We start from the raw sequence: 14,335 nt of genomic DNA, 5'->3' as shown, positions 1-14,335 counted from the left end.
AAGTATTAATACCTTGGAACAACACTTTTTCTTGTTTGGCCATAGAGAAGTATATAAACTTCTCTGATGGGGGACTGAGCCTCAGCAAAGTTAAGCTGTCATCGTTAATGGGGCCAAACTATTGTTTATTAGTCACAGAGAGCTAACCACATATTACAGTCACTTACTCCCTTTTGTAGTTCACATACTGTGCACAGTTGGCAAGTTAAAGCAACAGCTGAGAGACCAACCTCCAAAAAGCACTCCCTTGTTTTATCAGGTAGTGCTAATCCTGTAGTCTTTGTGTGCATATAGCAGACACTAACTTCTTACACGTGGGCTGAGTCATGCAGCACATTTTTGTTGCCTGTGGGTGCTGCTGTGCTGTGTACAGATTCCACAGACTTTTGGTGTTTTAAGTTTATAAGTTTATGTGAATTCGGACAGCATCACTAGCTGAAGGAGATCACCAGTTCTTGACCACCTTCCATATACTGCCTCTCAGCTAGTAGTTTTCTGTTCTTCTGTTGTTTTCTGGTACCATCTTCCTGCTTATACACACAGATACCTGCACAGCCCATTCAAACAAATTCACATGGAACCAGCTTTTGATGTAATCATGGGAAAAGCACAACTACGTCAACATTTCTAACACATGGTAAGTGAACATCACCTTCACATGTAGGCTACACTTCTGTTGCTGGGAAGTTTTCTTGAAAGAACAGAGGAAATCCATCCCTTGTGATTTTAGGTTTCCTAAGCATATAATTCTGCATATATGGTTCTAAACAGCACAAACTATTCCATCTATTTCCTGTTTTGGTTTACCTCTGCCTCATAAGAACATTTAAGACATACAAATTTAGAAGTGAAATATTTAACAATTTCTTTAGTACTATTTGTCAAATACAGAAGAGATGTTGCCTATTTTATCTCCTTATCAGACATCTAAAGTAAAAGCAAAAAACAGTCACAATGTGCAGCCATACCTTTTCTGCAGAAGAACAGGTCAGTACAAATGTTGAGAACACCGGTAGTGGATATTTGGTTTGAGGGTCCCAGCATTCAATAGTAGCTCCCATAGGAAGGCAGAAGAGAGGTACAGATTCTGACAATGGGAATGACTCATAGTTCTCTTGAGGGTATCTGAAAATTAAACCTTCATTATGGGAGAAGGAAAAGTTAGTGAATTTGCTCCAGAAGCCCTAAATAATGTAAGCTATATATTTTCCACAATATAGAGATGTATCTGTTGCTTATCTGGACTTAATAACTTAAGATTGCATCCACAGAAGACGAAAGTCTCTCATTTAACAGTGAGACTAAATCATCCACATAACAATAATTTAGAAATTGTACGTGAATACTGAATACTGCCTTTCAACAACAGGTCAATTACAAGTACATAGTAAAAGCTTATTACTGAAGATTTTGACTTTAAATCAGTCAGGAATTACTTGTGGTATTTTAAATGTGCACTGAAACAGATTTTATTACAAAGAAATTCCTATGAAGAAAGAGCTAATTATCTATTGGGATAGTGGTACGAGTATCTCCACTGAAAATAGGATGAATTAGGTCTGTATTTTCTGCTGAGTTAATGTGTTTAATCTTAACAAATTGTTACTCCATTTTCAGAAGTATATCTAAGTCTTGCTTGTAGAAAATGAGTCCACAAGCATCAGTTTACTTCTACTGTTCATCCAACTTTTTAAATGGTACACTGACTTTGTTATTCTATGTGTTTCACTTCTACTTAATAGCTTACTCTGTTGCGTTTAATGCTCAGCAGAAACTCTTTTGGAAGTTTTTCTTTACTTCCAGAGGGAAAAAAAAAATCTGTGGCAATGCATTAAAAATTTTTAAAGGACAGAAAATCTTTATTTTCCTTTAAGTTTCTCTCATTTATTGTTCAGAGTATTGTCACTCTCCCTTAGTAAGAAAGGAGTGAATAGGTTTAGAGCTAAATTAAATGAACAAATTGAAATTTCCAATTAAAGACATTGCATTAACTGTGAGGCATGAAAGGAAATATGAATAACGTTGATAATGTATTCATAATAATGTCCTCTCTCAATTATTTTTCAACGATCCTGGGAGTCTGGAGAGGTCCCGGTAGACTGGAAGCTGTCAAATGTTGTGCCGATTTTCAAGAAGGGTCAGAAAGAAGACCCTAGCAATTACAGGCCTGTCAGTCTCACGTCAGTGCCTGGTAAAATCATGCAGAAGATGGTTCTCGAACGTATTGAGGCGCACCTGGGGGACAAAGCAGTCATTGGTCCCAGCCAGCATGGGTTTGTGAAGGGTAGGTCCTGCCTAACTAACCTGATTTCCTTTTATGATAAGATCACCCGTATGGTGGACCAAGGGAAACCAGCTGATGTGATTTTTTTGGACTTCAGCAAGGCTTTTGACACGGTTTCCCATAGGATCCTACTGGACAAAATGTCCACCATACAGCTAAATAAAAACATCATACGATGGGTGAGCAATTGGCTAACGGGCAGGGCCCAAAGGGATATGGTAAATGGGGCTGCGTCAGGCTGGCGGGCGGTCACTAGTGGGGTCCCTCAAGGCTCCATTTTAGGGCCGGTACTTTTCAATATTTTTATAAACGATCTGGATGTAGGAATAGAAGGCATTTTGAGCAAGTTTGCTGATGACACCAAACTTGGAGGAGTTGTGGACTCTGTTGAGGGCGGAAAGGCCTTGCAGAGGGATCTGGATAGGTTGGAGAGCTGGGCGATCACCAACCGCATGAAGTTCAATAAGAGCAAGTGCCGGGTCCTGCACCTGGGACGGGGAAACCCTGGTTGCACATACAGACTGGGCGATGAGACGCTGGAGAGCAGCCTAGAAGAGAGGGATCTGGGGGTCGTGGTAGACAGCAAGTTGAATATGAGCCGGCAGTGTGCCCTGGCAGCCAGGAGGGCCAACCGTGTCCTGGGGTGCATTAAGCATGGCGTCGCTAGTAGGTCGAGGGAGGTGATTGTCCCGCTCTACTCTGCGCTGGTGCGGCCTCACCTCGAGTACTGTGTGCAGTTCTGGGCACTACAGTATAAAAAGGACATGAAACTGTTGGAGAGTGTCCAGAGGAGGGCTACGAAGATGGTGAAAGGCCTGGAGGGGAAGACGTACGAGGAACGGCTGAGGGCACTGGGCCTGTTCAGCCTGGAGAAGAGGAGGCTGAGGGGAGACCTCATCGCAGTCTACAACTTCCTCGTAAGGGGGTGTCGAGAGGCAGGAGACCTTTTCTCCATTAACACCAGCGACTGGACCCGCGGGAACGGGGTTAAGCTGAGGCAGGGGAAGTTTAGGCTTGACATCAGGAGGGGGTTCTTCACAGAGAGAGTGGTTGCACACTGGAACAGGCTTCCCAGGGAAGTGGTCACTGCACCGAGCCTGACTGAATTTAAGAAGAGATTGGACTGTGCACTTAGTCACATGGTCTGAACTTTTGGGTAGACCTGTGCGGTGTCAAGAGTTGGACTTGATGATCCTTAAGGGTCCCTTCCAACTCAGGATATTCTATGATTCTATGATGGGAATTTTCAATTACTCTTCCTTCTTCACCACCAGCACAAGACACAAACTATGAAATCATTTGTTACATCTGAAGCACTTGCTAGACTTTTCATTTAAACTCCTAAGCCACCTATCCTGTCATGATACACACTGAGTTAATACAATGCAATGCTGTTTCTATTAAGCTTTTTTTCTTTTCCTGGAAAAAAGCGATGAGAGCAAATGAATTAGAGAAGTTGATTTCAATTGACATGCTCTAGGAAAAGAATTTTGACGGACTATGCTCAGCTTTTAAAATTTTTATTTTAATTCAAGAAGGTATCTGAATCTTTACGTTAACATGCTTAGACGGTTTGCTTCTAAAATTACTTACCAGCTTTATACGCTATGGAGTTAGAAGCTGGCACAGACTTCTTATAACAAAGGTATACACTGGAACCCCACTGAAAGACACAAATTTCATCTTGGAGCAAACAAAGACAACAGCAGGCACCACAGAAACCAAGTATTTAAATATACTCCCACTTACAAATGGAGCAGATATTTAAATAAAAAGTGTTACAGAATAAAATTACTGTTTGGCTGCTGAGTGTGTTTAACTCAAGGAATGTAGAAGTCACCCTTTCCACATTCTTAGAGATTACAGATTTACATAAAATAATCATACCACCACACTATTCTTTGATTTACTTCCACATAAGTACAGAGAAAAGTGAAGCAGATTGTTTGCAGCTTTCACACACCACATTTTCTTTATTATATAAAATCAGACACTTACAGGAACCTCATCATCAGTAGTGAAATTCTAAACACCTCCAGTGTTCAATTAATTCATTCATTCATTCACTGGAAGCCTTTAATATATTTTCATAAACTGTCTATTTGCATAGTTTTTGTGCAGTTTGCCTACCATTTGAAAAAAATCATATACTTCAGCCTGAGAAAACCAAACACAAACCAGACTAAATACAAGCAAACGTTAAAAAAAAAAAAAAGGTAAGCAGTAATTATTCTTACAAATCTTTGTAAGATGGTCTTAATAATAACAAAGAAAAATAATTTTTGTTTCATCCTATGAGTATTAGCATCATCAAACAAACAAAAATCCTAGAGAGTACCCAGACATGAATATGCAAACTGAAGTATTAATCACTCCTTAAAAAAATTCCTAGTACAACAGGAAAAAAAAATCAGTGTAACACATAATACAAAATCGAAGTCACGAGGTATATAGAATGAAACAATTATGATGCAGCCAGAGAACACCATCTTAACAGTGCTAGGAAAAGTTCAAAGTGCTCCTTCTGTTTGTTTTCTTTTGTTGTTGTTTGTAATTTTTAAAAAAAGGTAAAAATACTTAACATTTAAATACTCACCATGCCACAATTTAAATTCTTATCAACTTTGCAGAAAGTATGAGGAGGGGTTTCTCCTTTGCTGGTAACAATAACACAGATATCTGTCACTGCCAATGAATTTTGAGGTCGTATTGGAGGAGCCCTTCGATACGTGATGAAGATCCTCTGAGAAGACGTTGAGCTATTGTTAACATTAGCACAGCGACCATAAGGAGTAGCCTGAATCACCTCACAGCCTGAAATGATACGTTCCTTGCCTTCATACAGAACTCTGCAGACAGGAAGGAAGCAAAATATTACACACATTCAAGTACATATGAAATTACTTAAGCAAATGTACAGAAATAGTCCACTCAGTGGCAATTGCCTAGCACAACAGATCTGAGTATTTCTTATAAATTATTTCCATAACTTCAAAAAAAAATTAAAAAGGCAATAACAATAATAATAAAATTAAAAATTACAACAATATATGCAAGTCTGCTTCCCACATCAGTTTCTGGAGGGAAAAGGAAAACCAGTAAGGATTTACGTTCATAGTTTGGCTAACATTTCTTAGTCTACAACAAAAAAATAAATAAATAAAAAACAGACACACAAAAATAACTTTTTGGACTACAGAAAAGGAAGAAATAACAACTACAGTTATTCCTGTATTCCTAGAAACCAGAATACATGACACATACCCATACTGCAACATTTACATGTTATCTGGATTATTTTGGCCAGAGCACTAGCTTAGATCTCTGTATTTGAGGGATGGGGCATCCACAGCTTCTCTGGACAACCTGTGCTCACCACCCTCACAGTGAAGAATTTTTTCCTAACATCTAATTTAAATCTCCCCTCTTTTACTTTAAAGCAATTACCCCTTGTCCTATCATGTTAAAAAAAAAAAAATTTTTTTTAGCTTATACAGATCCAGCAATTCCCAGAATTTTCAAAGTAATATACCACAAAGCTTTTAGAAACCCCTTGAAGATTACTGACCATCTTTAAACTAGAATATAAAAAACATGATTCCACAGAAAAAACATGTATCTGGATAAACAAAACAAAGAAAAAGAAAGCCATGTGCAGCTGTCAGGCCTCCTTCATTCAGGTGTATGCATAGAGTTTACTATGTAATCTCTTCACATCACTGCCTCACACTAATGACAAGTGGAGACTTATCTTTTAATACCCCATGTCAGATTCGGTTAAAACACATTAAATCTAAATAAAACTGAATTAAAACTCAGTAATTTAAAGCTATTCCAGAATATTTGTAAGCTGACAGCTTTTAAAAAGGAACATGCTATTAATGAGACAATTCCAGCAGTTGAGTTTAAAAGGTTTACAAGTACTCTCAGAGAGATGTTTAAAGACTGTAGAGTTTCATTTGTGCAAATACTTCTAAAAGCTAAAGGACTGACCGGTTTTAAAGGCTGCAACAGTTCAATCACCTCCTCTCAAAAGCAAGAAAAAAAAAAAAAGCAGCCCTCATCTCTATACATACACCAACACAGGTATTAAAACGTACCATTTCCTGACCTCACACATAGTAGGGAGTTTAAAAAAAAAAAAAGCCCAACACCCATGGATCATTCAAAATAACCAATGTTTTTAATGATTCAGATCAGAACATTCAGACTGACACATGAAATATTTAACATGACACCCTATACATACAAATCCTCAGTATGAAAATAAGTTTGCTGCTACTTGTTTCAGTTTCCCAGTGTCTGCCTTCAGATTAATTAGTACTGATCGGGATAAGGTTTGTTTCCTGCTTCAGCTTTTGTCCTCATCTTAAGTGCACCTTACTTACTACTTCATTCTATCAACTTCTATTCTACAACATACTCTATCAGTGAAGTTCCAGTCCAAGCAAAATGTCACCTACAGTTTCCTCTAGACGTTAGGTCTTTAGGTCCTAAGCTGTTCCAAGTACCCAAGTACCCTACTGCAGTTGCCACACTAGTGGGCTCTAAGGAGCAATGGAAGATGATGGCTATTGAGAACATCCTCCTTTTGCTCGTATGGTCTCTGAACCTCAAGTTCACTTTTTTTTTTTTTCCTAAAATATATCTCTAGTGAAAAAAAGCATTTGCTCAATCAATATTCCCATAAACACTTTCAGAAAGCAGTTACACAGAATGAGTTGCATCCATGGCACAGAACCACTAACTATCTAATAAAGAAATTTAGTATTTCTTAATTTGCACAGTGGAAGTAACCTAACTTTAAACTTACTCATTAAGGGAAGAACCTCTGCATTAGACAACAAATCTAAGACTCACTCTTTAGTCTCTTCTATAGTAAGTGTTACAAATAGCAAAATTACTTAGACTTTCAAAGCATTTTTCTGTCAAATTTTTCTTCCATTTAAGAAACCAGTTCTGTAACTCCCTCCTACTCCTATCAACTGACACTTCAACAAGATCTCTCCCCATTGAAAGTCCCACTGCACCTAAACCAAAGCAAATCTCAAATTGCATTTTTCCTGACATTCCAGAAGAGGCAACAACTATTTGGAAAGAAAGTAACAGAATGACTAGTAGCTGAATTATTTGCAGGCATATAAGCTTAAAGTACTGAATTTTAGAGCTATACATATGAAAAGGATCTTAGGGATCATTATCCTAGGATCAAACCTTTATTCTCCCAACTAAAAAACAACCACAGCAAATGCAACATTCAGAGGAATGGCACACAGTTTAACTGCATGCACGTGAGCAGCTGCAACAGGAACTCACTACCAGCTTACAGATCCTTCAGCTTAAGAACCAGTAGAAGAATAGGAAGGTCTGGGGATAGGAGTGAAAGAGGGTAGAAGGCACAGAAACACAGAACACAAGAAAAATGACAGAATCAGTGGAGCACGCTCTCATCTCCCCTCTTCCTCCAAACAGCATTTGTTTAACCTGTTTCCCTAAAAATAGCCCTGAAAAAAAATATATACATACATTTATCAATAATTATTTGAATACTCAAACTGCAAGATAACTCTGCTGTAAAGATACATATTAACCTATAAACACATTTATTTACAACTATAACTTGTATATTTTCTATGTAATACCATAAGCGTAGATTTAATGTAAGCATTTACATTTATTTTATATTCATATGTTATTTTATAAGTAGTTGTATTAAAGCAGTATATGTAACATTTGCATAAAAGTTGTTTGTATATATACATATATAGGCCAGTCAGTCTCACCTCTGTGCCTGGCAAGACCATGGAGCAGATTCTCCTGGAAACTGCAAAGGCACATGGAAAATAAGGAGGATTGATGACAGCCAACGTGGCTTCACTAAGGTCCCTTCGAATCCAAACCATTCTATGATATATGTATACATATAAACAGCATCTAACTATGGATTTGACCCTTTTAAGGGATATAATCTTCCTCTACTTATTATATCCATTCAGCATGTCAGCTGACTTAATGGATATTTAAGGTTCAATGATAAAACATCATTTCACACATTTTTTTTTAAATTAAAAAACAAGTATTAGAGAACAGAAGAAATTAGCCTTCAGACTGTACATTTGCCTCGCTTATACTAACTCTCTTGCCCAAACTCCACATTTATTTGAACATACCGAAGTTTACAAAAAAGTTTGCTCCAACTATCTCTTGAATGTAGTTGCAAAACAGCAGGAGCAGCATGGGGAAAACACGCATACGCATCATTGCTCAGAGAGAAAAGCCTGCCATTATTTGTTAGGTATAACACCCCAACTAGATCTGTGTAAAACAAAATATAGAATAAATGCTACTTGCCAAACACAACAGTTTTACACCCATCATTTAAAACAGTGTATCTGCCCAGGAAGCTCATAGTCAGTCAACTATTTCCCTGTTTTGCTTATCAGATATTCCCTGTGAAACCAATTCCAGCATCCATTGTAAAGTTAAGGGGGACATGAAAACTCACATGCACTAGCAGAGTCCCTTCCATAAAGGCATTTGCTGGAGACTACTGGTTTAAGTATCACTTTTAGGAATTACCCCTCTACTAATTTTTCCTCATGTTAAAACTTTGAATTACATGACAAAGTTCATAATAGCTTGCTGAAACTCTACACGTTCAAATCTCATTATAACTGTTATCTTGCAGTTTCAGTCACACGCATGGAAAACAACTACTTTAAAATCACTGTTTCACCAAAGAGTATTAGAACACAGCTTAGACAGCCCAGATGAAATGAAATTGGAATATATGAGGTTAATTATACAACTCGAACTATGATCCTCAGATCACAGATCTCATCACATAACTTATTTCATCACTATGATTTCACTACTAGTTTTTTCCAGACTTGACTCTACTTGTCAGCTGGCATTCATATACTGGAGGTCAAAAGCAGAGCATGTAGGCGTTGTGCTTGACATGCTTAAACTTACAAACAAAATTAAGTAAACTTACAGGTTTGGTACAGACATATTCTTTACTTTACTTTTCAGTGCTTATTTAATAAGGAAAACCACACACCTTTCATAGTTTACCACGATTGTAGAAGTCATGATCCCTCCCTCCCCCATCTTCTGTTTTCTTTTTATCCAGCAATTCTACATCATCCTTATCCAATCTGGAGAAGTAACGGTTCTATATAAGCAGGTCAGACAACTCTGCAGTGCTTCATGAGTTGTTACAGATGGAGAATTACCTCAAGATGCTAGTATCACAAAGTATAATCTTCAGTACCTCAAGACTTTGGGGGATTTTTTTTTTTTTGATCTTGCTCCTGAATACCTATACTTAACCCACTATTCTGTAAGTAATAAAATTAGTTCAGAGCTTCAAGGTCCTCCGTCATTTATTAGGCACTAAACTTCCAGTACTCTTAATGACCAACCACACCACTCAGTCACATCCACTCTGCTTTTTTTTTTTATTATTATTTTCTACAGCTTACCAGTCTAAATTCTCATTTTTCAATAAAGAAACTATACAGATATATTAATTTGATAAAGCCTCAAGTATATTCATCTGACTTCAACAAATGTCCAAGTTTATTAAGCTATATACCTCCAAAACTATTTACAGAGACACAGATGTTCCCAAAATTACTTTGCCAAAAGCAATTGCAGCAGCAACTTGCAGCCAAGCACACATGTAAGATAATACGAAAAATTGTTGACATCTCAAGAAAACAAGAGACAGAAAATTTATATTCAGATCAGCTCTACTGCTAGTACTGATTTCAGAGCTAAGAGTTACCAAATTCTATAGGAAAAAAAAAATAGCTTTATAATGGAAAGACTAAATCTTTTTTTTTTTTTAAAAAAAAAAAAAAAAAAGAAAAAGTCTTCAGCTTTTGCAAGTTGCAAAAAGCAGTCTCAGACACTCTAGAAATGGGCATACAAGACTGCAATTTCAGAATTAAAGAAGTTTTGGAGATAAGTAACAAACAGATTTCTCCATTCTGAAAGTCCACACTGAAAGTTTACAAATTAAACCACAAGTTCTGCTTTAGACATCATGGAAAAAAATGCTCACATTTCTGGAGAAGGACAAAAAGGTTTTGATTTATTGGTTGTGAGAGTATAATCATTAAGAATTATTGCAGGTAATCACAAGAAAATATTAAGTAATTTCATGGAATTTAAAAATACCATGGACATGTTGTTGCAATACAGTAAGATATATTTCAGGTTTTCAAATACAGTACCAGTAACTCTTCAGAAACTTACGCATCAGACAAAAAAATGTGGTTTTTGGAATACACATCTGATTAGAGTTGTCAAGAGACTACATAATCAATCAAGCGTTTGCAGACAATCATGTCAGAACTTGTAAGCAACCTCAAAAATACTGCGATCTGATAGTAATGCAGGCTACAAGATCCTTGGTAAATGGATAATTTCTAGATCTTTATTTCAGTGTTCTACAATTTTTAAGTGGTATCTATCAATTACCTTGAAGTGAATTTCACATGACAGTATTTTAGTTGCCTTCTCAAGTCATCATTTCCAGATGAAACACTACAGCTTGGGGTTTGAACTATACCATTTCTATACATCAATTTTGTACTATTTTCTTACCTTTCACAAAACTGCAGCAGAGAACTTGATTTCGCATATTTGATTTGCTCCATAATATCTTTTTAAACTAAAACAATACTGTATAATTTTAATCTAGAACACTGTAATTCCTTCTAAAAAGCAAGTTCACCAGAAGACTGACATGTTTTTGAACTTATTTCAATATGAAAATGCTACATGGACATAAACACAATAAACAGTATATATTCAAAATGCATATGCTTTTAGAGAAGCTTTCTCACATCTGTTTTCAGCATCATCTGTGAAGAATAAGATTTGATCATTACTGCAGGAGTAGTTACGTTACTGAAGTATAGTTACAAAAGTCTCACCCAATGTCAGTAAGAGGTGGTTTGTCACGGCCTCTCTTGTAGCAGAGAAAAAGTTCAGGACTCTTAAGACTTCCATAGTTTAGGTTGGCTTGAAGGGCTGTAGGGGTAGCTTCGACACAGGTGTATCCCTCTGGGACAGTTTCACCAGCTGATTTAATGATCACAGCAATGTCAGTAATTGGAGCCTTTGGACCAGTTGACTTTGTTTCCTGGCGGCTTATTTCTTGGTCCAGGAGAGTTGCAGTATCTGTATCAGTGAGCCCTGCCACTACAAAATAGTCAGCCACTCGTGGACCTTTGTCTTCTATCATGGTTATGCCAGTACTTCCTGGAGAAAACAAAGAGAAAGAGATCAAATAGTCTGCTTTCAAGATAAATCCCTTCCCTAAACAAGTATCAGAATTTGAAACATTTAAAGATGGTTCAGCAAATCAAAAAATTCCATATAGGCTTTAGAGATTTCAAGAAAATTGTAGGGAAATCCAAAACAAACTTTACTTTATGCTGCTCAAAAAGATAATTTTGTAATTTATTAGATTCCAGTTGTAGTGCCATAATAGACATGTTTTGGCAAGAATAACATTAAGTTCCTAAGTTTCTTCCTTCGAAGTTCCTAACACAGCAGCTACATAGAAAATTGCTTGGCATTACCTATTAGACCATTCAAGCTCTTCACAGGCCTTAAATTAATTCACATACCCCCAACTAAAAGCATCTCTATTTTTCTGGCATTACTTTGCGAGTAATTTGACTACAGAATCTTGCCTTTTTTTCCCCTCCCCTTCAGAAGACAGAACAATTCAAAGTATATGCTTACTAGTTTATCATCTGCACATTTCATCCATTTTGTTTCATAATTTAGACCTAACAGCACAGTCTTGAGACATTCAGCTGGCAAGTATAACATCTGGAAATCATTTACAGAAATCACACATCCAAACCCACATTTCATCAGCTGATCAAGCTGTACACATCATTGCTCAGCTGCACATTCCAGATCTGGAAAGAGTTCTCCCAACACCCAGGGATGTTCACTAAGCATCTGATTTTAAAATAGGCAATACAATTTTCTCTTAACAGCAGAAGTGGCTGACAAACTATATTTAAATTTCACAAATACAGTTACAAGTATTGGATTTCATGAAATAAATATCCTTTTAAAAGCCGACTGAGAATTATTTAAATAACATCTGCCAAGCAAAAACCTGAATAATGCCATACCCCGTCGGTGAGGCGGGGGACACCTTCTTTTAGATGCCCCTATTTCTGTCACCAGATTTCTGGGGATCCCATCTATACAGGTAAACAAGACCAGAAGTCTTGGCTTTCCTCTTTGAAAACAAGTCTGCCACAACTCCAAGGTCCTAGCTGCCAAGGAGTTGTGGTCCATGAATATTACTCATTAAGTGCATCAAAAATGAGAACTGTCTCACATTTAAAATATCCTTACTGCTCTGATAATTGCATAAACACTAGCCTCCATTAGCAGAAAGGTGGTTTGAGGAAAAGAGTATAAACCTATTCTTTGCAACGTGCCTTCTCCTCCAGTTCCTACTCTGTTCTTACTGAAGTCATATAGGAAAGGTATCTTTCCTCTTTGCAATTTACAAGATTTCTAGAGCTTGTTATCAAAAGCATTGATTGGACAGCTGTAGAAAAAAAAAAAAAAAACAAGAAAAAAAAAACACAAAATCAATGAGTTATTCATCCTGCATGTTTACTAAGAAATGTTAGCATAAGAATACACATCTAAGGCACCAACCTCTATATTGCAAGGTGCTGTAGAACAAGATGAAGGGGGGGGATAAGACATTCATACTCATGTAAATTTAAAGTACATCTATACTGTGAGTAACTCAATTTTTGGCTAACGTTGAAATTACAACTTTTCAAATCCATCTGAAAGAATGAAGCCTACACACCTTAGAAGACTTCTCTTCTGTAATATTTTCCCACAGTAATTCTCACATGGACTCAGTATTCTCTAAATGCTCTGGTTAACAGCTTTTACAGGATAATCCATAAACACACATCCTGGGAAGAGACACAAAAGTGTTGCACCACCCTGAAAATGGGAAAGCCATCATGGTACAGCACTAACATGACTGAGTTCTCTGGTCAATAAATAAATAAATATATAGACACTTATCCATATAAATACATGGATGCGTAATCAACAGGAACAATGCGGTATGTTCAATCTCACCAACTGTTCTCTGCCTGGGTCTCCTGAAGAACAATAAGATGACTCAAAAGCTGTAACTCCTTGTTAAGCCTCTGAATGACTTTCAACTGCACAACTCAGAACAGTTTATCCTTCTTACCAACATAAACAACATTAAATCAATGAAAAAGCTCTTTACAGGTACGTAAATCATCATGAAATAGGGGGATTAATGGCTTCAGTTTAATCTCACATAAATTAGTGCTTCCATTAAAAAAATCTCTCCTCATACTGCTACTGCTCACTCCCACCTTTACTTTCGACCAGAACCAGAGTTTGTGCAACCAAAAATGAACTGGAACAAGAACTACTCTGGCTGAACACTAACCTGGCAAAGACTGCTTAGGGTACAACCAGAGCAGCTCTCCAGTGATTCACCATGTCAGCACAAACAGCAGTGTAATGCCCCTTTCAGCAGCAGCACGGACTTGCACTGGATTAATCATAAAACTGCGCAGTCTAAGATATTTCAGTTTACCTCTCAGATGCTTGGACTTGTTCATAGATTTATAAAAATAAATAAGGAAATAAACCAACCTCTCCCTGCTCCCCTTAAAAGAAGGGCAAGTCCCGTGCCAGAACATCTCATATTGTGGAAAGTACTGGTTGCACTTGACATAAGTGATACCAAATTACTGGAACACGATGCTAAAAATAGCAAAATGGTTGGCATCATCTAAAGGGTTTTACTAAAAACAAAATTGTTGTTAAAGTGATCCAGTCTTTTACTACCCACTCCAAGTTCACACACCTCAGTACGAATTTATATTTTTCTCTTAGCCATAGTTATGTTTTAATTCACAGAAACTCTCTGTAACATGTGGCAGGTAGAAGTCAGTCACCAGACAATTCAGCTGAGAAACAGAAGCCTCCTGTGTC

General features: G+C 37.2%; 1 protein-coding gene across 5 annotated transcripts in view; it reads right to left on the bottom strand.

Annotated features, from left to right (window-relative positions):
• The window catches only part of DENND4C (DENN domain containing 4C), a 69,161-nt gene that overhangs the window by 37,047 nt on the left and 17,779 nt on the right, over positions 1-14,335 (bottom strand). For 4 of the 5 annotated variants that reach the window (XM_038169853.2, XM_072031654.1, XM_072031656.1 and 1 more), the window contains exons 2-5: positions 11,233-11,560; positions 4,881-5,133; positions 3,878-3,947; positions 969-1,138 (exon numbers count right to left, since the gene is read on the bottom strand). In XM_038169853.2, the coding sequence (XP_038025781.1) occupies positions 969-1,138; positions 3,878-3,947; positions 4,881-5,133; positions 11,233-11,543 (804 nt within the window). In that variant the 5' untranslated portion in view covers positions 11,544-11,560. Of the gene's footprint in view, positions 1-968; positions 1,139-3,877; positions 3,948-4,880; positions 5,134-11,232; positions 11,561-13,154; positions 13,267-14,335 lie in introns of all 5 variants that reach the window. The other variant, XM_072031655.1, reaches the window with a different exon arrangement.

This window comes from Anas platyrhynchos, chromosome Z, assembly GCF_047663525.1.
Source record: "Anas platyrhynchos isolate ZD024472 breed Pekin duck chromosome Z, IASCAAS_PekinDuck_T2T, whole genome shotgun sequence".
In the NCBI taxonomy this organism is placed as follows: domain Eukaryota; kingdom Metazoa; phylum Chordata; class Aves; order Anseriformes; family Anatidae; genus Anas; species Anas platyrhynchos.
Note: the sequence above shows the minus strand (reverse complement) of the source record. Positions and strands in the feature narration are given on the sequence as shown.